At 36.3% G+C, this 24,963-nt stretch overlaps 1 protein-coding gene across 1 annotated transcript; it reads left to right on the top strand.

Moving 5' to 3' along the window:
* The first annotated feature begins 439 nt into the window (after positions 1–439).
* Positions 440–21,594, top strand: LOC121415891 (sodium-dependent phosphate transporter 2-like). The gene is made up of 11 exons (XM_041609274.1): positions 440–591; positions 3,552–3,874; positions 4,740–4,880; positions 13,124–13,209; positions 13,676–13,772; positions 15,930–16,043; positions 16,499–16,579; positions 17,063–17,194; positions 17,751–17,955; positions 18,548–18,733; positions 19,221–21,594. The coding sequence occupies exons 2-11, from the start codon at positions 3,571–3,573 to the stop codon at positions 19,534–19,536; spliced, it is 1,662 nt and encodes a 553-aa protein (XP_041465208.1). The 5' UTR covers positions 440–591; positions 3,552–3,570; the 3' UTR covers positions 19,537–21,594.
* Positions 21,595–24,963: the final 3,369 nt, after the last annotated feature.

Here is a 24,963-nt window from a genome sequence, read left to right as displayed (position 1 = left end):
GTTTTGTTCACATGATGATAGTGAAGTTAGACTTTGGCAAAGCTGTTTAGTGATTATCAGTCTCATTAACGTCTTAAAACAATACAGTCGATCAGAGGCTGGTGCAAATAAATCTATCTGAAGTCTGTTTAAATTCTAACCATGCATGTGAACCAAAATACGAAAGGCATTTCTCGAATTGTGCGCTAAAAGAGGTTCAACTACCTATCACTAATTACACATGGGCTGTTCCAAAAGATAGACGGGGGAGAACGGCAGTATAATCTTCATGATCATTTAACTAGTATACTGGAAGGACCCTTTACAGGGACAAGAAAAAAGACCCTTTTACCCATCGATTCGAAATGGAATGCCCTGTTTGAAACTGATTACATCACAAATAAGATTATTCCTAGAGTTGACAATCGCTACAAGAACTTAATGTTGATAAGTATTTTTTATATAGTAGGTGTCTCCAAATTTTGACAACATTTCTTCAGATGATATTGACAAATTCAGGTGTCTTGGGTTCTGCTGACAAAGAGGCAACTTTCTTTGCTGAAACGTCACTCCAAATATCACATTCATTCCTATCAGATTTTATTGTTCAAGGTAAATAATTTTATATCTTATGTTGCTCCTTTATTTGTTTTTATTTTTTACTCTTTTATTGCTGCTATTTTTTCATTTTTATTTGAAAACAGATTTACAGATGCTCTGATGAATTAATTCCTATCTTATATTCACTGAAATCTTCAAATTGTTCATTTTGCTTTCTGTGACATATTTATTCATTTATAACTCTATGTTCTGTTCTCCCTTAAATTAGATTATTCCAATTTTGTTTAAGTGAAACATACATCATGAGGACCAAATATATCATTTGATCCCAATACTTGCAAAAAATAGAAATTGGCTTTCAACTTTAAATTGAATACACTATATTTGCATTAATATTGTTCTCTTAATAAACTGGTGAAATCTATTCTGATGTATGAAATTAGTTCTAAGCCTTACCTTCTGACATCATGTCAGACAAAAGCTGATGAAACGCTTTCTTGGTCTTCGTTCGACAAGGTCGCCACATATCATCATTAATATTTTAATGATGTCTTGAAGCATGAGAGCCCGTATATAGCTAAGTCCTATGGCATTGGACTCTGGATGGGTCAAGGCTCAAGTCCAAGCAATGCACTCACTGTTCTTTCAAGATCTTTGTAGAAGACTTCAACTGATTGTCCATTCGTTGCACTGATAAGATTTTTTTTCAATTTGTTTTAAATGCGACCAGCCTAAAAATGTGCAAATATACATCATGGTGCTCAAGGATATAGTCTTGCATATAAATGGCGTAGAGTTGCATTTTCTTTTCTTAATGTGTGCATAAGCCAATCGTCTATATTGTCATATTCGAATTTATATTGCTTTACAGAGCTTATATCTCTCTTGCAATCTCCTCCTAGATTTAACTGGAAAGCTGCGCCCCATCTTACAAAGAATTACGATTGATTCACCGACAAAAACTATGGAAAGCCAGCAACATCAACATCTAAAATACATGTTTCTTCAAAATATTGTCCAGATATTATGATGTATATATTCCTTGCTTTCACTGTTCTCTTTACATTATGCTTCTATAGATCTATTTGTTTTGAAAAGATATTTTTAAAATTTCCTAAAGAAGAAAAACGTGACATTGATGGATTTTCATATAATTGATGTTGATCAGATTAGTCATAATTCTTTGTGAGACGAGGCCCTGATTTACGTGTATCACTGGTGGAATAGGATGGATCTCAAGAGTGGCCCCGCGCAGGGCCTTGCCAAGGTCACGGCAGACCTCTGCAGCTACCATGCATGACTATAGCGCTAGGCGATATACGCGTTTAAAAATGCATTAAAGGTACAATAAGAAAGTTACAAATTAAAAGTTTAATTTTTTGCCTATTTTTCACAGATGGTTATATGTATAACTCACTTACATGCAAATGAGCAAGTCGACGATGTCCTTTTTTTTTGTTTACTGTTTCAATTCTAATATAATTCAATTCTAGTACCACATGTTCAGGGAGGAATAAAACTTTGTTTCACAGTTTAACAGGGAGAAAATTGGAATATTTCATGAATTGAATTGAATTAAATTTATTATAGAACGTCACTGGCAATTGCCAGCTTTTTGTTCAAAACAAGAAGTACAAAATGATACAAAACAAAATATACAATGCAAGGAATATAAGCAGATATACAAAAACAAAATAGTATTTCGTCAAAAAAACATGTTTCATAATAATGCACAAGAATTAGTGATTGAGTGGTGTCATCAGTCCCCTCATTTGCATACCGACTAGGATGTGAATATATCTGTATTGCGAAATTAAGCGAAATTGAAAAATGCCATAACTTTCTTATTTTACATCTGATTTTAATGAATTTTGCAGTGGCATGCTTGTTGGATTTTTCTCTTTCTATTAAAATCAACTTGGGGATAGACTTGTCCTTTAAATATTCAAAGGTCATGACCAAGTGACCTTTGACCTTTCCCAATGTAAAGAGCTACATTAATGGTACTTTGAGTATTTCTGCTATTTCCATTGAAAAAAATAGTGATGAATAATTTTCAAAGGGTTAGTTTTTGAACAAAAGATTTCATAAGTGTATCACTTTGATTCAATTTTTACTTTAATATGTATAATCTTTTAACCGCGACCAATAGAAAAGATGTAGTCAAAATTAAAATCTTATTTAAGGAGAAAACCTTGGATTGAGTTAGTTGAAAGAAAACAGAGAAATCAGAGCATTATATCAATGATTGGCCATGCAATGAGAGATTTATGAAAATGTATATTACTCATTTTCATGATAAAATATAACACATCTACCACAGCAATGGTTGATTGCAAAAAACAAGAAATTTTGAATAACATCCCCCCCCTAAAAAAAGTTTACCCGATATTGGGTAAAATGGGAACCTGGATGCTGGTTGCGTAAAAAGATACCGAATATTTTGTAAAGTTTTACGCAATGTTGCTTTGAATCTTTTTAATCATGTTGATATGGGGTAAAACAAAAAACACAGCAAACATGCATCTTCTCTTTCTACCCAATATTGGGTAAAATTTTCCTCAGTGTTTTTTGAGTAAATGATCAATTATACATATTTCTAATGATAAAATATGGTTAAAACCAACAACATCAAAAAAAAAAAAATTCTCGCTCGCTAATACATTAACTATACATGGTGGCTTAAGCAAGTTGCCATGGTTTGGTATCCCGGAAGAAAAATGCAAACGGGATTGACGCCATGTGATTAAATTTACTTGGTTCTAATAAAGTTATGCTCCTTTTGGAGAAGCCCTTAAAACACTTTATTTTCAGCCATCTAACTGTTTGTTGTCAATCATATAAATTCTGAATTTCGATTGAAGAAGTCCACTACTTCTGGAGTTCCTTACCGAAGATGAAGTCATTTTGTATGGTATGAAAGTAAAGATCGATATGGGTTTTTATAAGGAGATGGAACATTAAAACAACACCGTCACCACGACTATAACTTGGTCTTATTAATTACACAGATAAATCACTTCAAACATCATGGCTAACTATTACGCTGGGGATCCAACGGTATTATGGATTGTCATACTCGGTTTCATCATCTCATTCGTGCTCGCCATGGGTCTCGGTGCCAACGACGTCGCCAATTCCTTCGGTACCTCTGTCGGCGCCAAGGTACTGACGCTCTACCAGGCGTGCGTGGTGGCGGCCATCTTTGAAACCGCCGGCGCCATTCTGCTTGGCTACAGGGTGTCGGATACCATTCGAAAGGGAATCTTTGACCCTCTACTCTACAATGGAAGAGAGGAGCTTCTCCTAGTTGGAAATCTATGTGCTTTGGCAGGTAAGAATGTCCAGAGCTAGTCGATGATAAAGAATAGCTCGCAGATTCAAGGAAAAGATGGTGAAAGCACTATCGCTGCTGTCGCTCACTAAACTACCCCTAGCCTAATCATTGGGCCTGATAGACATTTTAAAGAATCTAACCCCGGAATCTAACATCTCGATTGGTCTATAAGAATTTAACCACACTGAGGTAGAAAGAAAGAGGAAAACCCACATATTTTGTGATGATGGGGATGGTGAAATTCCCCTTGATTATGACATTTTCTTCTAAAATACGAATGACGCTTATCGATATACAGATCCATGTGACAACCAATAAATGAAAAAGATTGCTTGTGAAGATTATATCTCGAAAGTTCCTCTGAATTCATAGGTAACATTGCATTGGTCTTTTTGTTAATCGCGAACTTTGATGTATGATGTATTTGTTTATTTGCATGAAAAAAGACCACACCCCAAAATAAAAAGTCAATCAAGTTCGTGCAGACACTCTCACGATATCTGTGACTGAAAAATCATCTAATCTATCTCATGGGAAGTCTAACTGTGACATGGTTTGTTATATAAATGTGAGATGGTGTGTCTAGCCACTTTATTTTGTTTTTTTAAGCACTTATTAATGAGTTACGGTGCAAACCTTTCATGGCATCGTGTTTGCAACACGCAGGTAACAAATGAGACCTTGCAACTCAGTTTGTTTTAAAGTGAAATAAACTTTTTCAAATTTCTTTATTAAACAGAAGTAATTAACTTTAAATATTCGTCCAGTTTATCCTTCCGCATGTAGAATCACAGAGGCTTGTTACGATCACAGAATCCTTTAAAATAATCATAATATCATCCACCTTTACTTCTAACGACAGGCTCCTGTATATGGCTCTTTACTGCCACCATTTTCAGTGTTCCCGTTTCGGCGACACACAGCATTGTTGGCGCTTCTTTGGGCTTCCATATGGTAGTCTTCGGAGGAGTTGGGGTCAACTGGAATGTCGTTGTCGTCATTGGTAAGACACTAATTTGTTTTTGCCTTTCTATTCATAAATATTCTACTCGTTTATATTTTACGAAAGTTACTTGTGACTTATGCCATGGCTTAAAATCATTTTAAACTTCCTAGGTGCGAGCAGCGTATGTCTGCATCTTGAGGCTGTTGTGTGAGATTATTTTGTAAGTCTTTCTACTTAATTTCCCTGCAAATAAGTATTTACTCATTTCAAAATAAAATGTTTTTACATTGTTCATGAAATCAATTCATTTGAATTGAAATGTAAAATTTCATCATGAAAGGGAAATCTTACCCTGACAAAAAGTAAATATCAGAAAAATATTTTAAAAGTATTGCCGACGTGTAAAAAAGATTTTAGAATATTAATCATTTGATTGTGACGTCATGTGGGAGAAGCTCTCCTACTTATCGTAATTTCACATCCGTTTCTGAAAAAGAAAACAAAAATAAGTAATCAGGAACCATTGAAAATAGTTTTTTTGCATTTCATATTATATAACATATGGCGCAGCGTCTCGTTAATGAGGTCATAAATCCATTTTAAATTCTAATAGCTTTCTTATAATATTAAATGGCCTTTCTTCAAACCTTCACCAATATTTTTTAATATACTTTCTGCTATTTTTATTTTAACAACTCTTTAATGAAGTACCCCAATTTCTTACATTTTCGAATGGCATTGATTGCAAAAGGCCTGAATTCGAAAAGCAATTAAAGTTTCTCAGTGAGTCTTTAATCTTATGTAATTTTGTGTAGATTTTTTGTCATTTAGCTATATTTAAAAAAAAAGCTGATGAAACGCTTTCTAGGTCTTTGTTCGACAAGGTCGCCACATTTCATCATTAATATTTTATTGATGTCTTGAAGCATGAGAGCCCGTATATAGCTAAGTCCTATGGCATTGGACTCTGGATGGGTCAAGGCTCAAGTCCAAGCAATGCACTCACTGTTCTTTCAAGATCTTTGTAGAAGACTTCAACTGATTGTCCATTCGTTACAATGATAAGTTTTTTTTTCAATTTGTTTTAAATGCGACCAGCCTAAAAATGTGCAAATATACATCATGGTGCTCAAGGATATAGTCTTGCATATAAATGGCGTAGAGTTGCATTTTCTTTTCTTATTGTGTGCATAAGCCAATCGTCTATATTGTCAAATTCGAATTTATAGTGCTTTACAGAGCTTATATCTCTCTTGCAATCTCCTAGATTTAACTGGAAGCTGCGCCCCATCTTACAAAAAATTACGATTGATTCACCGACAAAAACTATGGAAAGCCAGCAACATCAATACATGTTTCTTCAAAATATTTTCCAGATATTATGATGTATATATTCCTACTATCACTGTTCTCTTTACATTATGCTTCTATTTGTTTTGAAAAGATATATTTGAAATTTCCTAAAGAAAAAAAACGTGACATTGATGGATTTCCATATAATTGATGTTGATCAGATTAATCATAATTCTTTGTGAGACGAGGGCCTGATCTACGTGTATCGCTGGTGGAATAGGATGGATCTCAAGAGTGGCCCCGCGCAAGGCCTTGCCAAGGCCACGGCAGACCTCACAGCTACCATGCATGGCTATAGCGCTAGGCGATATACGCGTTTAAAAATGCATTAAAGGTACAATAAGAAAGTTACAAATTAAAAGTTTAATTTTTTGCCTATTTTTCACAAATGGTTATATCTATAACTCACTTACATGCAAATGAGCAAGTCGACGATGTACTTTTTTGTTTACTGTTTCAATTCTAATATAATTCAATTTTAGTACCACATGTTCAGGGAGGAATAAAACTTTGTTTCACAGTTTAACAGGGAGAAAATTGGAATATTTCATGAATTGAATTGAATTAAATTTATTATAGAACGTCACTGGCAATTGCCAGCTTTTTGTTCAAAACAAGAAGTACAAAATGATACAAAACAAATATACAATGCAAGGAATATAAGCAGATATACAAAAACAAAATAATATTTTGTCAAAAAAAAACACACCATGTTTCACAATAATGCACAAGAATTAGTGATTGAGTGGTGTCATCAGTCCCCTCATTTGCATACCGACTAGGATGTGAATATATCTGTATTGCGAAATTAAGCGAAATTGAAAAATGCCATAATTTTCTTATTTTACATCTGTTAATGAAGTTTGCAGTGGCATAATTGTTGGATTTTTCTCTTTCTATTAAAATCAACTTGGAAAAGAAAACCAAAATAAGTAATCAGGAACCATTGAAAATAGTTTTTTTGCATTTTATATTACATAACATATGGCACAGCGTCTCGTTAATGAGATCATAAATCCATTTTAAATTCTAATAGCTTTCTTATAATATTAAATGGCCTTTCTTCAAACCTTCACCAATATTTTTTAATATACTTTCTGCTATTTTTATTTTAACAACTCTTTAATTAAGTACCCCAATTTCTTACATTTTCGAATGGCATTGATTGCAAAAGGCCTGAATTCGAAAAGCAATTAAAGTTTCTCAGTGAGTCTTTAATCTTATGTAATTTTGTTTAGATTTTTTGTCATTTAGCTATATTTTTAAAAAAATGCATAAAGTCATACGTAAATTCGAGGAGAATTTTTAAAATAATCGTTTGACACGACCTGCAGAGTATGCCTATTTTCTTTTTGTTCTTTCTTGAGCAACTCCATGCCCAAAACCATGAGCATTCCACAAAGCGTTGTTCTCTAATTAACTAACCGCCATCCTCTGGTACAAACCCTCACACGCCCACCTATCACATATACACTCACACCCACGTACACACAAATGCATAAAAAGATGTCAAAATGTAAGCTAAGGTTTGAAAAAAGGAGATTGAAACAAAACTCCATACAACGTTATGCTATCATTCATTTTTACAGCACCTTGCTCTCAAATGCGTAAGAACATGAATAATATGTTTGATTTAGGAATATCTCAATTTTCGCGCATCATATCAATGTGGACATAACAATTAACATTGGCCGACGTGACAAACGCAGTCTTTTTCAGTGGTTCAAGATATCGTGATATTACTCGATTTGACATTTTCCGAACCTAGAAATGTTCTTTCCGATGAAGCTTTTTTCTTGATTCGTGTTCCTATGGGGTCCTAGAACAAATTCAGCTTGGTTGCCAAAAGTTGCCGTTTGGGCAATTTTGCTAATTTGCATAAATCCAAAATGGCCGCCAGATGCCATCTTGAAAACCTAACTTTTGAACCCTGTCCACAAAATGATGGGTAATGACTTGTTTTGGGGGTTTAGAGATGTGTAGAACCGATTTCTGTAATCAATTTTGGAATATAAGGTCATCTTCAGGTCAAATTCAAGATGGCCGCCAGATGCCATCTTGAAAAATTGACTTTTGTTCCCCTTGCCCCAAAATGACCAGTAATATCTTTATTTAGGGGTTTTGGGGGGTGTAGAATCCATTTCTGCTTTCTATTTTGCAATATAATGTCATCTTCAGGTCAAATCCAAGATGGCCGCCATCTTGAAATATCAATTGTTGAACCCTTTGCCCCAAAACATGAATAATAACTCTATTCATGAGTCATTTGGTATGTTGATTCAATTCATGCAGTTATTTTGCACAAAGGATAATCTTCAGATCAAATCCAAGATGGCCGCCGACCGCCATCTTGAAAAATTACTGTCCAAGGCTTATACGTGTTAGAACTAATGTAAAAGGATTTCAGTAAGAATACTGAATCTTTTTTTAAATAATTATCAAGTTCAAGGTCAAGGTGAAGTTCCATCATAGATGTCAGATTTCAACATTTATTGCTCAACTTAGAATGAATCCTCTTTAGGTTTGGGCTATGGTCCATTTCGAGTGTATTTTTATTTTTTAAGGTCCATCCATACTAGTCTCTAGAGCAAATTTTTACAGATGAAGGAGGATGGCGCTGAGACACGTTTATATAGAGATGCTATCCTAGCCTTCCTTCTAGGCCTTTGGTCTGCCAATTTAGCATTCCGTTTATTTTCTGACGTCTTTACCCCTGTACTTAGTAGCTCTCCATAGAATGGCGACTATCATCTACACCTTCAAAAGTGTTAGTGTCTATGCCGGCAAGTTTTATGTCACGTTTGCAGGGGTCTTTATAACGGAGGTGTGATCTACCGATGGGGTGAGACCAATCACACAGCTCACCTTACCTTGGCGAATCCAAGAAGGGATTCGCCAAGGTTTCATGCGGCAAACATGCCCCAACCACCTGAGGTGCCTTTGACTAAGGAGCGAGAATAAACTGTTCAGCAGGTACGCTGAAGGGCCTCTATATATTTCACTTTGTCCTGCCATTTAACGTGCTTGATACGTCCGAGGCAGCTGACATGGAAGGTGTTTAGCCACTTTTCTTGGTCGGCGTGCTTTTTCCAGGACTTACTTCCGTGCAGGAGCTTGGCCATGACTGTGACAGATTTTACAATCCTGATGCTTATATGCTGGTCCTCTGAAAGGGGGCAAGAGACATATAGTCGGTCCAAGGTAGGTGAGGAGTCCACCACAACCAGACAAGTGTGTGCTGTTGATATACACATCTGGAGGACAGTCGGTGTCTAGAGTCTATCAGGATTTCTGACTGTCTCACAGGCTGATGGATGATCCAAACCCTTTACATGCACAGGACAGGCAGCTGTTATGTATATTCCTCTTGAGAGGCAGGGGCGACATCGTTTCTGTGAAACATTTCACGATTGAGAACAATCCTGACCGTGGAACAGTCTTGGGGGAGCCTATCTTCTGCAGGAGGCTAAAGAGTGCACTCCAGCTGACCAAGTCAATGGCTCTTGTCAGGAGGAAAATTCCAATAATAATTATAAAGGAAGTTAATAAGTTAACTAATTTTTTTGACAAAAAATTAAGGAGAAATCACTTTTTAATTCAAATAATACTTTAAAGTCATTTCACTGGAAAAATATGGTTGCACAGAAATAAAAAAAGGATCAAAACTCCCGAAATCATAGCCCAAACCTTGAATGGTTTCATTCTAAAGTAAGCGGTTGATGTCGAAATCTATCAACCATCTGACCATCTTAGACATGACTTGACCTCGAACTAAAAATTGAGTGATTAAAAGAAATGAATCATTCTCACTGAAATCCCCTTACATGAGCTCCAATACATAACAACAACCTTATTAGGGAGAGCACTTCTTCAAGGTTCAATAGTCTCGGAAGTAGTTTTTTTTTTCTTAATATGGCGTTTAGTGATGGCGTTTAGTGGTCATGTTGGATTATTTTGACCTGGAGATGATCCTATATTGCAAAATTATTAACAGAAATGGAATCAACATACAAAATAAATCACGAAAAGAGGGATTATTCATGATTCTGGGACAAAAACATGAGAATTAATAAAAGAAATGAGTATTCTTATTGATATCCCTTTACATTAGTTCTAACACGAATAAGCCTCGGAAAGTAATTTTTCAAGATGGCGGGTGGCGGCCATCTTGGATTTGATCTGAAGATTATCCATTATGCAAAATTACAGCATGAATTGAATCAACATACCAAATGACTTACGAATAGAGTTATTATTCATGATTATGGGGCAAAGAGTTCAAAAGTTGATATTTCAAGATGGCGTCATATGGCGGCCATCTTGGATTTGACCTGAAGATAACATTATATTGAAAAATAGAAAGCAGAAAGAGATTCTGCACAACCCAAAACCCCTAAACAGAAGTATACTCGTCATTCTTGGGCAAGGGGATCAAAAGTCAATTTTTCAAGATGGAATCTGGCGGCCATCTTGGATTTGACCTGAAGATGACCTTATATTGCAAAAATGATTACAGAAATCGGTTCTACACATCTCTAAACCCCTAAAACGAGTTATTACTCATCATTTTGTGGACAGGGGTTCAAAAGTTAGGTTTTCAAGATGACATCTGGCGGCCATTTTGGATTTATGCAAATTAACAAAATTGCCCAAACGGCAACTTTTGGCAACCAAGCTGAATTTGTTCTAGGACCCCATAGGAACACGAATCAGGAAAAAAACTTCATCGGAAAGAACATTTCTAGGTTGGTGTATTGAGCCTATGAGACTGTCAAATCAACTATATGACCTCCATCTCCCTCGCATGTGATTGTCATGCAAGTAAAAAGATAAATCATTATTTTGATCTTTATCAGTTGCATTAAGTATTAGTTTGCTTGCTGTTAATTAGTAATTAATCTTCCGAAGCGAGTGTAGTAGGCCAATACCCAAGAGGGTTATGTTTAATCAGACTGATAAAAAGCATCTATTGCATTGTGCTTGAACTAAATTCATTTCTTCAGGTCAGCGGGATCAATAGCTATGGGTTTTCAAAAATGGCAAAAAAATACAACTAAATTGTTTAACATGACAAGCATCCCACCAGAAAGGACTTTGGACTATAGTTGAAAGGAAAAGGTCAAGGGTGGCATTATCATTTTAAAACTTTTTTTTTTTTGGGGGGGGGGATGATAAGCATTGAAAAGGGCTTGAAACCTATGTGAAAAATCTTGCGATCTCCATTTTATGTTCTGTGGTAGTTATGACACGTAGCGTGCAAACAGAAATTCCATACAAATATTAATATTTTATGCGTGTACCTTTTTCCATTGCTTGAAGGTCAAGTCCACTCCAGAAATGTTGATTTGTATAAAGAGAGACAAATCAAACGAACATAATGCTGAATAATTCATCAAAATCTGATATAAAATAAGAAAGTTATGACATTCAAAAATTTCGCTTATTTTTTTCACAAAACAGTGATATATGACGTGCAAATGATACAGTAGATGATATCCGTCGCTCACTATTTCTTTTGTTTTTATTGTTTGAAATTTTAAGTGTTATGCTTGTCTTGTTGGTTTTTTCTCCACTTATTCAAATAAACTTTGTGTTTGGATGGACTTGTCCTTTAAGGATAGATAATTCTTCTCGATATCACTATTCAAATAAATATATATGAAGATTTTATTGAATTAAATAAATGAAAATAAGGCTTACAAAATAAAAATTATTCTCGATATTCTTTAAGGTGATGAATTTCATCAAAACAAGTCTAATGTAAGATCTAGGCATTTGTTATTTACATCAATACAGATGGAAAATGATATCATATTTTGTGGTATGGTAGTTTGGGTATGTTTGATAGCATGAGCGACCCTCAATCATTTTAGGACATGGAGGGGTGGGAAAGATGTTCACGGTAGACGAACTTACATGTTGTAACTTTATTAAGGCTAATTGGTTAGTTCAGGCCTACCAATTATTGCACGTGATACAAAAAGGCGTGATGCCGGTCTTGTAAGAAAAAAGCTTAAGAGCATTTTGATACAAGCAAATAAGCAATCTAGTCTCACCAACAGAAGATTACCACACCAATAATAGTCTTTAAAATTGCTGACAAGCACTATTTTCCACTATCAAGTATCGATAGCGTGGTAGAGTTGGATTGTGTGACGTTCACATTTGCATGAACAAGTAAGTTCAGAATGGAGTCACTGGTATGATCAAACCCCATCAAGAAAGCAAATGTTTATGTTACTGACATGCTTCAGTCAATGATGTTGACCCATGAGACTTTGCTTTCAAGATAATTCTCAAGTACCTCCTTACACAATATTTAGGACATTTACATTCTTGAACAATCGTAATCATCATGATCATGTTGATTATTTGGGATGATATTTGAAATGATGATTTTATTCGGCCATCATCATCAAGTATGCATGAACTTCTAAGGAGGTTCATTTTCACTTTTGTTTTGTTTCATTTCCAAAAATGGAAGGAAAGGGGAGAATGGAAGTGATAGCCTAGTCCTTTAATTAGCATGATTAAAATAAAGTTGGTTGATCGAAGTTTTCTTAACCAACGTTGGGTTATATACCCATCATGCTTATTGCCTAAAGTGTGTTTGTCACTTGAGTTTGGGAAAGTAGAAATTGTGTTGTTTCTCACTGATCAATAATCAATGCACATGAGATTATGTTTGAATAAGATTAAGTAATCCTGACAGGAATTTAATGAAGAGGTAAGTCTTTCCCCAAATCAATTCGATTTATTAAACTGTTGGTAATTATTGATCAACTGTAGTAATGGATGAGCAGAATTTCTTGACACGAATTGGTGGATGTTTAGTAAATTCCAGCAATTTAGTGCGGCAACAAATTGTTTTGATCGACGGAACGCCACAAAGCTTTTAGCAGAGAGTAATAATTGAAAGTTGTGCTTCTTTGTGAATTATCTTGCAGTTATCTCTTGGTTTCTCTCGCCCGTCTTCTCTGGTATCATCTCGTCTTGTATATATGGCCTTCTCTATTTCACCGTCTTGAAAAGGGTAAGATATCATAATAAAAAATCCAAAGTTCTTTGAAATATGATTAATCAAAACAATCACTCTCTGTATACGAAAGCAAATAAAAGTACGAATTATTATCAGATACCACAATGGAGTGAAATAAAGCAAGACCGTGTAAGCGGCGGCGGGGGGGGGGGGGTCTCTTGTCGGAAAATTTTGTCTCATTGATAGATAACAGAAGGCCATGAAAGAAGAGTGGATCGACATCCACCTCCTTGAAAATTCGACAAGCCTAATATGTTTCCAAGTCCATTATGAAATCTCATTTTTTTGCTGTTTTTTGTAAAAACTCCTCCTCCACGTGCCTTGGTTTTTCCGGCACATTTATGGATATAGAATTGAGGAGAAGAAAAAGCAGTAATGATGATGTCATGAGCATACCTTTTGCTTAAGTAGTTGGAATATTTTAATTGATACTGTAATCAGTATTTGACCTTTTTTGCAGGACAATCCTTTGGATTGGGGTATTTACACTGTTCCAGTCTGGTACTTTATTCTCATCTTTGTCAACTTCTTTTCCATATTCTACGGATCATCAATATGTAAGTTTATGGAAGCGATTTACCAGGATGATCCATAGGGGGCAAGGGACGGTTGGCCTAGTATTATTTTTCAAGTATTGAAAAGATGATTAATGAAAATAAAAGAATGATATAAAAAAGGAGATTCAGAATAAATACATTTATATCAGCGCTCTTGTCCAGGTGAGGTCACAGTGACGTAATATGTTGGCCATGAGCCCCCCCCTTTTTAAATTACACTGGCACAACGCCATGGACTGACCCACACAAATGCCTTGAAACTTATACCCCTTTCATATTGCCCTCTTCATTTTTCACCGGCGAACTTCTCCGACTCGCATTCCTCACTTCCCCGGGGAAGAAAAACATGTAGGGGAAGGCGGGGTAAGTTGTGACACTTTTTGCATTTTGCATGTTAGAACTGATATGACTAGTAATATTGTAGAAATAAGTACCTTGCCTTTAAATTTGATTCTTGGGAAATCTTTTTACCAATATATAACTTTCTACCCCCACACTGAAAGTCATCGTGACTTTCGAAAAAAAGGGATGTCAAATGGCTCAACTTGCCCCATCTGTGGGGTAAGTTGTGCCACCGTCTGGGGTAAGTTGTGCCACAAAAGCTATGTACAAAATGTATGCGGGAAGAACCAGGATGACAATTTTTCATATAAAGTCTTTTCATTTGCTAATTCTCTACAAATACTAACATCTTCGAAAAGTAAAAGAAGTGTCATGTGAATTTGCTCATTTCTGCATGCATATCAATGGCTTTTTACATTTCTTAATATTTTTATTATACATCACCATACGAATTACCATGGCTGAACTTGCCCCGTGTTGATTTGGCTTAAATTACCCCAGTCCAAACTTATTGCGATATTTTCACAGCCACACATTTCTTATGCATTCATCATGTATGACAAGAATGAGAATTCATATCTGGACAAACAATATTGTTGTTATTTCTATAATATATTTAAAGACATGTGTGGGTAAAAAGCACTTATCTATTTTACACCCTTTTTTACTTTTTTGGCTGATATTTGTATTTTTCCTTCTAAAAAAGTAATTTTTGTCTTGAAACAAAGTGGTGGGGTTAAGGGTTATGCAATGGTTCATCAATACATGACACCACAACAATGTCTGACTCATTCATTATTAGCCTGGGGGTGGTGGCTCAACTTGTCTCTATGCTCAACTTACCTCGCTTTCCCCTACCCTTTCGCTCTGACATTTCTTCCCCGGCGAAAGTCAACGGGCGATTGCAGAACAAAACGAAAGAAAATTGTAAACATTACTTCTTACCTATTACAAAAAGGTATAAAAACGTACTTACAACATATTTATGAGACAAAACATAGAAGGAAAAACAACATATTTTGGAAGTATTACGAGAAAAACAAACAATATCCCCATTTTTACATTTTAGCGCATTTTATACATGTAAAAAGTGCTTTTTGATAAATATTGTTACTAAAAAAATATGTTCCAGGGTATCTACTTGACCATAGCATTCAGCTGAGCTTGCAACTATCACGCGCGGAATCTCGGTACAGGGGACTTCGGGAGAGAAACAAATTGACCTCTGATGACATTGAATAGAAGTTCTCTGGTTTGCGTTCATACTGGCTGTTTCACCTGCGAACTTCACCGGTGAAAAGTTTTCCCAGTGAAGTTCTCCACCTTTAGAGGTGGAGAAGTTCGCCGGCGAACTTCACCGGTGAAGTTCTCCTGTGTACCTTTCATACTGGACACTTTCCCCTTCACTAGCGAACTTCACCGGTGAAAAGCGCAATATGAAAGGGGTATAAAACGTATCATTATGTGACGGGATACTTTCTTCTCATTTTTGTTATATTGATTGGTAAGAATTTGCCAAAATATTGCCGTTTTTCTTTTTAGTTTTTCCTTCTATGTTTTGTCTCATAAACCAACAGCAGCAACACCAATAACAGCTGCTTCTACTTATACCACTCCGTGCTTCTTCTAATCCCTGTTTAATATGTGGATCACTTGCTTTAAAGGAGGGCAACTTCTTTCAAAAAATTTAACTGGTTTAGAAATTCGCTTTCTACTGCGCTAATACTTCTTTTTCTGTAATCACATTCCCTAAAATCGTTCCGAATCTGTTCCTCCCATTGAGTAGCAATGTATTCCATTTTTTTGTCATTCCAGTGTTCGGATTCGATGAGATATGGATCGTTATGGTGATCTCAATTGGAAGCGGATTGGTTATTGCTGGATTTGGTTACTTCTTTATCATACCCTGGATTAAAAATAGAGTTACAAGTAAGTTCATGGAAACTCGTCATTACGAATTCAATATTGGAAGCGTCGTGTTAACTCTTTCCTTGTGATCAGAGGGTCTTGTGTTTATATCCCTATACGGCCTATTTTGCAAGGCGTCAATCCACACTTTGCCACTCTCCACCTAGGTATTAAATATCATTCTACCGGATACCCATTTGAAAAATGGGTATCCGGTAACATGCGAAAGTCTTTGTAGTATGCCTAGCAATTGAGTCTTGAAACTCGTGCAGGAATGCTCCCAGGGAGTGGAATGAGTGTGCTCGGACGTGAGGATCCTAAAGACCATCCCACACCTTACTCCAAAATAAAGGCTTGCAATCTTTCAAAAATATTAGTATTCTTTCAATTAATTTTAACCTTAAATAAAATTATATGTTCCATTCACATTTACAGAAAATAACAAAATGCGATAACTGTATCCGATTTCATTTCAGAAATGAAGGAACAGGAGAAACTAGAATTAGCTGAGGAAGGTCAGTCCCGGAATGATCAAGAACAAGAGACTGAATTAAAAGGTGAGGCTGTCGTGTTTACTCATTTTACTTAATATCATGAATATTATGAGTATCCTGTATCACTGAGAATGAGGATCAAAAATCAAAACTGTTGGAAAAATTGTGCAATGATTAATCAAGGATATAGATAGTATTGGATGCACTAATGGTAGTATTTCTAGGACTATGAACAATCAAATCAATATGTTGATAACTAGTGATATCTTGATTGTTAATGATAATTGAAAAAAGATTTGATGATAATAATACTGATAATTAATATCTAAAAATTACATAAGTAATGAAAATAAAATAAAATAATGGTAGTGATGATGATTATATAATTATAATAGTAATATCGATCATCATCATCCTCATCATTTCCTTCATAGTAGTTATGATCTTGAGAATAATGTTGATGACGACAATAATAATCGTAATACTAAGAATAAGGATAAAGTTACTATACTAATAGAAATGACGTCCTTTCTTACCATATGCAAGGTTTGCCAAATGGAAACTGCGATGGTGACGCAGCCTCGCTAGAAAAGAAAAATCCTGACGACCCTGATGCTATTTTGGTCCCAGAACATCCGATAGCCAGCGGCTTGTCTGCCGAATTCACAAACGGAATGGGTAAGTCATAGGACTATACTGTCATCCGATTACACAATATTTAGAAGAAAACATTATCAAACATGTAATATATCATCTTTGATCGATGGCAAAGAAGAAATATTTACTTCCATTGAAATTTGTGTTGCTTATAGAGTCAAGTTTATATATAAGCTTTGGATAATTGTTTTATTTGGAGTAGTAGTTCTAGTAGAAGAAGTAGCATTGGTCGCAGTCCTAGTGGAGGTAGTGATCTCGGATAACTATACCAGAGAAACTTTGATAGTGATGCCAACCCTCCCGATATCATCTGGACGTTAATTGCGCCACTCGCGGTCATACGATCGCACTTTTTACCCTCCCAACGTTCATGCTCTGACCAAATTGAAATGAGAAGTATACGTCATTGTAGGAATAAATACCATTAAACCTATCATAACTGGTATCGTTTGCGTCAAAGATATTGCTATCCTTGTTATCGTCAATATTGTTATTCAATATCATATTTCTATTCATCATTATTGTCACATCAACGATGCGACTTTCATTTTGTGCTTTATCATTGCATTTCCTACAGCTAAACCTGCTTACACGTCATCGGAAACAGTTGAGATGGACATCAACTCTGAAGATGAGGACAGTTCCGATAAATGGCTCGTAAAGAAGGGCTCTAAAGAGTGGGAATCAGTCAAAGATTCGATTGAAGTTCGCGCCATTTGCTCCCCGCTGCAGGTTGTATCAGCCTGCTTCGCCGCTTTCACACATGGAGGCAACGATGTCAGGTAAGCCAAGAGCAGTTGGAAGCGTAGACCGCAGGCAATGTCTATCCCTTAATCGAACTGCCATCCTGGGAATATCTCGCTAATCATTCACAAAAATTTGTTGCACAAGTTAGGCTGAACGATATGCTTTAGAGGATTGAAAGGTAAAGGTCTGCAGCAATTTATATAGTTTTATAGTTGTTATATTTACCATATCCTCTCACATTATTCACTATGATTCGTTTTTTTTAATCAAACATTGTTGATTATACATTATGTCCTCTTGATATCAAAAGAATATGTTGGCATATCATGCCCTTTCATCCAAATCATAATGCTGTATTTTAAACATTCAAATTCCTCCCACTCTCATCATTTTCAATCCTACACATATCTCTATTCAGTGGCGGACCGTGACCTGGAGGAGACAAAGCATTGGAGGGGCACAGCATTGTTCACAAACAATACAGTGCCCCTCCAATGAATTGTCTCCTCCGGGTCACGGCCCGCCACTGTCTCTATCGTTGTAGATCAGCATATTTTCACTATTCCTTTATTGCTTGGCAAAGAAGAAACTCTATTTCCGGTTTTCTCTTGCATTTTAATTCTTCAGTAACGCCATCGGACCCCTGATCAGCATCTGGACCATCTTTACCACCGGTTCCGTGGACCAGGAGACCTTAACCCCTGTATGGATCCTTTTTTACGGTGGTGCAGGCATCTCACTCGGTCTCTTCCTACTCGGCCGTCGCGTCATCAAGACTATCGGCGAAGACCTCACTCCAATGACCCCGTCAAAGTAAGTTTATCACGGGTTGTTATATGGCAAGTGTATACTTAAATTCTCTGTTTTCAAAACACAACTACGTCATGAACATATATATTATTGCAAATATTTGAATAATAACTTTGTACTAGTATATCATGGGAAAAATTGTCACTAGCACTGTTGGACCAAGGTCTTGACATATGTTTTCTTTTTTGTCTTTCTGATTGTACAATATGTTTCCAAAAAAAAAAGTTTGGGAGGGAGTATGAGCGTGAGATTGTGAGGAACTGGTGTATGTGTGGTGTGTGTGAGTAATTTGGTGTGTTTGAGGGTGTGCCTGGTGCATGAGGGTGTGTATGTATGAGGGGTGACTGTCATAAAGAAATTAACAGAGTGTGGACGAGTATTGTTTTTTTTTATCAAAGTTTGTTGATAGGAGAGACTGAATAGAATAATATGTACTGTATTTCCAACGCCTGGAATTGAAGAAACATCAATCAACCCTTTCTCCTTTCAGTGGCTTCTGTGTCGAGCTCGGGTCAGCTTCCACGGTACTTCTAGCATCAAACCTCGGTATCCCTATCTCAACTACCCATTGTCAAGTTGGTTCCGTCTGTGGTGTTGGCTGGCTGAGGACGCGAAAGGCTGTTGATTGGCCTCTGTTCTCAGGGATCTTCTTTGCCTGGGTGGTGACCCTCCCTGCCACCATGATGCTTAGTTCTGGTTTGATGGGGTTCCTGCAGCATGCCGTTCCTGGAAGCTGTGAACTTATTCCTATCCCTGTCATGAACACTACTACAACCGCCATGGCATCGACCCTTGGATTGATCTAAGTTTATACACATTATCCTAATGACTGTAGACTATGGTCAGAAGGACCAATCTGTCAATGTTCGGAGGCTTCCTGGTGGAACGATGGTTCTTCATCTGCCAGGCTAGATTCGAAACCAATTTGTTGTCCTCAAGTCTCGTTTTACAATAGGCCTACTGGAGGCTATTCGTTCGCTATCCTGCCACAATTTCGTAGGTATTTCACACTCTATAATCTGGCAATTTCCGATGATGTATTTCCTATCCCTATGATAATTATAGACATTGTCAAACTTACTATTCTACTGTTATGTGATTACAAATCAAATTGCCATTCGTAGCTTTAACTTGGGGTGTCGGAAATATGAAAGATATTGCACACTTTAGTATAAGGTAATTTTTTTAGTATTTTATAAAGTGAGATTTTGCAAAGATCATGGCATTGCTCTAATGGTGTTTTTAGAACAGGATTGTTTCCTTTTATTGAAAAGTCCTCAAGGCTTATATTGCGCCTCATGTCAAAATTCTATCGAAATTTATGTTTTAAAATGAGTCTCTCTAAATCATATGCAGTAATGTATATTCACTTGTTTGAAATACATGCATCAATTAAAATAAGTACTTTCTGAAGAAGATACCCCAATTGTCATGAAATGATACGATTTGCTAAAACTCTGAAAATACCTTTATTTAGAGCAAATCATGCGAAAATGGACTTAGTTGAATTATACTATGTAAGTAGTCAATGAAGTTGACAAGGTACAATTTCTTTATTAGATTCCATCATGCCCTTCAGTTTACTTCGTGTCATAATTGTCATGGTAAAAACACCCTCTCTAAAGACTGTCTTAAACAAGTTCCGTCTATTGGTTGTTTACTCATAATTAATCCTACTTTCACAAGCAACCAGGTAATATATAGACCTACACTGTAAAAACTATTTCGACATCGACTTTACACACACCAGACCAAAGCGATACTACAGTACTACACCAAATATGTATTTAAACATCACCAGACTGTGAAAATCGATTTGATTCTCCTTGCAGTGTTGTGTTAAATCTACACCACTGTATCTTTAGTGTTTAATTATGTAGTAGGTCCATGGGTGTAAATAGTTACCACTCGAGTAGGTAATTTGATATAAGCTATTGAGGAAATACCTGAAACGACTGAGACTTCAAAGGTCCATCACTTGCTCTACAGCGTTCAACAGTCCATGTGAATTTTTTTAGGTTTTTTCTTTAAGCACGAGGATTACAGTTTGTAGTCGACTTCTTCAGTTTATAACTATCGTATCTTGTATTCTACAATTCCTTCCATAGACAGAAATGGACAGGGTCTGTTATTATCTCAACTAAAATGATACTTCTTTTTTATTCAAAACGGTAACAGAGAGAGAAAAAAGGAAAATGAAGAACAAAAACAGCTGCGACCTAATGGTTAGCAAAGCAATTCTGATTTTGATCAATAAAATGTCATATAAAAACGCACACAATTATTATATTCCAGTTATTAATTTGGTCAATTTGTCATATTAAACAGTCATGACGATCATAGTGATATCTTTTTCAGCTGTACTGCCTGAGTTTATGAAACGTATTGGTCAACATTTAAGTTTGGTCCAATCTGCAAGAGAGTGTTGCATTATGAAGTGTGTGAGTCTTAATGTTGTGTATTTTTTATGACAATTGTAGGATTTTTACATTGGATGGAGAAGATCCACTGTATATTGTCCAAACGTATCATTGAGGAGGGGGTAGAGACAGAGAAAATTAAAGAATAGAAAAACGCTCCTTGAAATGTGAATCTAATAAAGTAACAAATAACTTTCTTAGTTCTTTGCAGAAGGGCAAATTTTGGGGTTGACCCGAGATCTGTCTTTTTTGTAATGATAGACCATTATTTTTCATATACAAAATCAACTAAGTTCATCATTTAGATGTATTTCGAAGTGTTTGTATAGGAATTGTATATATTTTGTATATTGAGTTATATATATTTATGTAAGCCAAGCTATAACGATATATTTTATATGAAGTTACATTGTTTGTGTATGTAAAATAAACAGCAAAATAGTACTCTAGTGCTATGACACTTGGTAGTTGTTTTGTTTTGGTGAATATCAGACAGATGTTTCTTGTTGCAACATAGAATTGATAAAGCGTTTGAAACTATACTAGGGCCCCGTTTGATAAAAGTTACTACTATGGCGACTTTGCCATCTAATGGTATCTTTCATGGAGTCCTTGATTTTGATTGGTTGATGAGCATTGTTGCCATGGTAGTTGGGCGGCAGTGTTACCAATATGATTGTAACTTTTATGAAACGGGGCCTAGGAAGTTGAGTGCTGTAAAAAGATGAAAATTAGAGAGGGGAGGTGACTGCCATAGAGTTGTAGGGAGGAAGAGAGGGAGTAAAGGTGGGAAAGCGAAAGCAGGAGAGAAAGTGTATGTGTGTAATAGGTAGATATAGACAGAAGGGGTAGAGTGATTTAGGGAGGGGGAGAGGGGGAGGGGAGGGAAAGAAGAAAAATAGTGAGCGAGAGAAAGTAAAAGATAGACAGAAGGGGAGAAGGATTGATCGAGAGAGAGAGAAGGTGTGTATGTGTGTGATAGAGACAGAAGGGGAGAGTGACTGAGAGAGAGTGAAGGTAAGAGAGGAGGGGGCGGGGGTTGGGAGAGATAAGATTTATCTGAAGTATAAAAATTTGGAAATGATATATATCCCCAAACATTGAAACATATCGTACACACACGCTCACACACCTTTCCATCTCCCACACACTCCCCTCTATCAAGACTTCATTCTGAATTCGGTAGAAAGTAATAGCAAAAAACAATATCAGTTTAAATTTTGAGAGTGTGAACGTCTGCTAGCACACACACACACACAATACTTCAACATGCGATCTGTCACGTGGGAAGTGACTTTTTTATTATTTACCTACTGCTGCTTGACACCAAATAAGGAATACGTAAAACTGAGGATTACAGTTAGTAAAAGATTCAATCAAATCTTCAATCTTTTTGTTGTTCTCTTTTGATGGTTGTACAATTATTGAACATGAAAATATACATGGATATGGATAACAGAGTATAACTTAACTTAATAATAGTAGTTGACTCTAGCCCCCATCATCTCATCTGGCCTGACATGCCCCACTTGACCCTGGTGGTGGGTCCAGTTCCTGGCCTCCGCAGCTTGCGATGTCTCTTCCACTCGGCCTCCGCAGACTGTGATGCCCCTTGATGAGTAACCCCCAGATCAGAGATGTGGCTTCAACGAATTAGTGGACGAGATCGAGCACCCAATAATGACACGAGTTTTGACGAATCATGACGGTGGAGAACCGGTGGCAGCTGGGGTCGTTGTCTCATCACCGACGTAGCCCCTCAGTTCTAACTTAGACTGCCTATACGAACATCTGTGGTCTATTCTAGCTTAGGTGGTTCTCCCAAAATTACTGAAATTAACCTCCTAATATATCCTACCGTTACAAGGATAACCTGTAAACTTTCTATTAAGTAATTCAAAGAATTTCAATAACAGATGGGTGCATAAAGCAACACATTCTTATTAAGAAAAAAGCACTTCCTGTATCTGAACACCTACACTCATCAATGCTAGAGTACTTTTTGATTATTTACGAATTATTTACAAATGTATGAAATGCTTCGCCCAATAAGAAATATTTCTAACACCTGTACAAAATATGACATAAACCAGGTACACTTGTACTCAAAAGGGGGGGGGGGGGTGTATCAAACGTTTCCAACGCTTACTTATGAAATATTCAAAACATATGCTTGTCTGCAGGCCTACCCTAACCTGGACCAAGTAAATATTTTAAACACATGTTTGAACTCTAACTGAAACACAACTATGATTACATTTCTTTACTGACACGATCATTGTGCAGAAAAAGTAGTCGTGCAGCCATCCGACTTAACATGTTAAACTCTATATCATTGATAAAGGGGCCATTACCGAAATTAGGGGAAGATAGAAAGCCACGTATAATGAAGAGAGACTTGATGAGAAGTGAGAAGATGGATGGCAGGATGAAGAGGTCTACAAACCACTCTTATGTCAAAGTCAAAGCTACATTACCTCTTTAACCTTAAGAAGACTGGGGGGGGGGGCTGAATCAGTCCCAATCTCGATTTTTTTTTTAGATAAATCCGCCGCACAATATTTTTTATACGTTTTAGACCAAAATTGTGACGCCCGGGTAAGGAGTTTCGAAATTACTTAAAATTTTGTATGTGCCTGCAGACCTAAACTTGGTGTTTTATCTAACCAATCGAAAAAAATCTCTTCTATAACCATAAAAATATAGACATAGACTGAGACATCATTTACTTATTATTTCATTTACAGTTACTACACTTTATTTTATACACTGTACGTACGATATCTAACAAAAGTGAATGCATCCAAATTCATGTTAGATTTTATCACTTTCATGTAGATAATTTCCTTATCTTTTAAAAATCTCAATGAAAATAATTTCATCCTTACTTATCTATCCTCCGTGGTCCAAATCATTGGGCATGATGTGGAGTGAATTTGAACGAACATTGTTTCCGATCTACATTTTTTGAGTAATTTAAGGCATTCATTAATTTTATTTTTGTTTTAGGCCAGGTTGCGCCCTTCCATATGATTTTTCAAATATCGAATCGTAGGCGACCTCCCATATGATTTTCAAATAGCGAATAGTAATACTCAATTATAATTGAAATCCTACGATTCGCTATTTGAAAAATCATCGGAGATCGCAACCTACCACACCTTCTAAAAGTTATTAGCTCCGCTATAAATTCCACACAATAATCGAAGTATTAACTTCATCCCGGGCGTCAACCCCTGAATTTAACACTACATGTACACTCAACCCTAAACCTAACCTTAAACCTGACATAAATCGCTATAATAATAATAATAATAATGATAATAATAATAATAATAATAGGCATTTATATAGCGCCTTCTATCTAGAAATATTCTATTCCGAGGCGCGTTGTTATTATCATCATTACCCCGGCTTTAGCTATTTAGCTATTGCGACCCTACCCCTACATCTTAGAAGAGATATAGCCAGGAGCAATTGTCGCAGGAGCAAAGGTTTTGTAGCCGTAATTGATATCAATATCACTATTGTAGTTATCATTACGAGTGCTATTATGATTAATTTCCATGGCCCTGGGAAGCAGGGGTGATGAAGCACCCCCCCAAAAAAAATCCTCGGGGTTGCTGCTTGTGTTAGTTTCCATAGGCAGCACCCCCTGGAAATCTGGCAGGTATGGTGAATCACAGAAATGTAATGAAAATGAAAGATGTTTTGGGGACCCACCTCCATTCAGAATTTTTCTATACCATGTACAAAGTGCTTCAAATCACACCTTTTCCAGATCGGACTATGATATATTTTAAGCTCGCGCGT

The sequence above is a fragment of the Lytechinus variegatus genome, chromosome 1 (assembly GCF_018143015.1).
Source record: "Lytechinus variegatus isolate NC3 chromosome 1, Lvar_3.0, whole genome shotgun sequence".
NCBI lineage: Eukaryota > Metazoa > Echinodermata > Echinoidea > Temnopleuroida > Toxopneustidae > Lytechinus > Lytechinus variegatus.
Note: the sequence above shows the minus strand (reverse complement) of the source record. Positions and strands in the feature narration are given on the sequence as shown.

What these genes read in the sequence shown, in the direction of transcription:
- LOC121415891 (XM_041609274.1), top strand. Translation starts at nt 3,571, where the DNA reads ATGGCTAACTATTACGCTGGGGATCCAACGGTATTATGGATTGTCATA. An exon ending in ATTTCACCGTCTTGAAAAGG is followed by an intron (nt 13,210 to 13,675) that starts GTAAGATATCAT and finishes CCTTTTTTGCAG; the next exon opens with GACAATCCTTTGGATTGGGG. An exon ending in ACAAGAGACTGAATTAAAAG is followed by an intron (nt 16,580 to 17,062) that starts GTGAGGCTGTCG and finishes ACCATATGCAAG; the next exon opens with GTTTGCCAAATGGAAACTGC.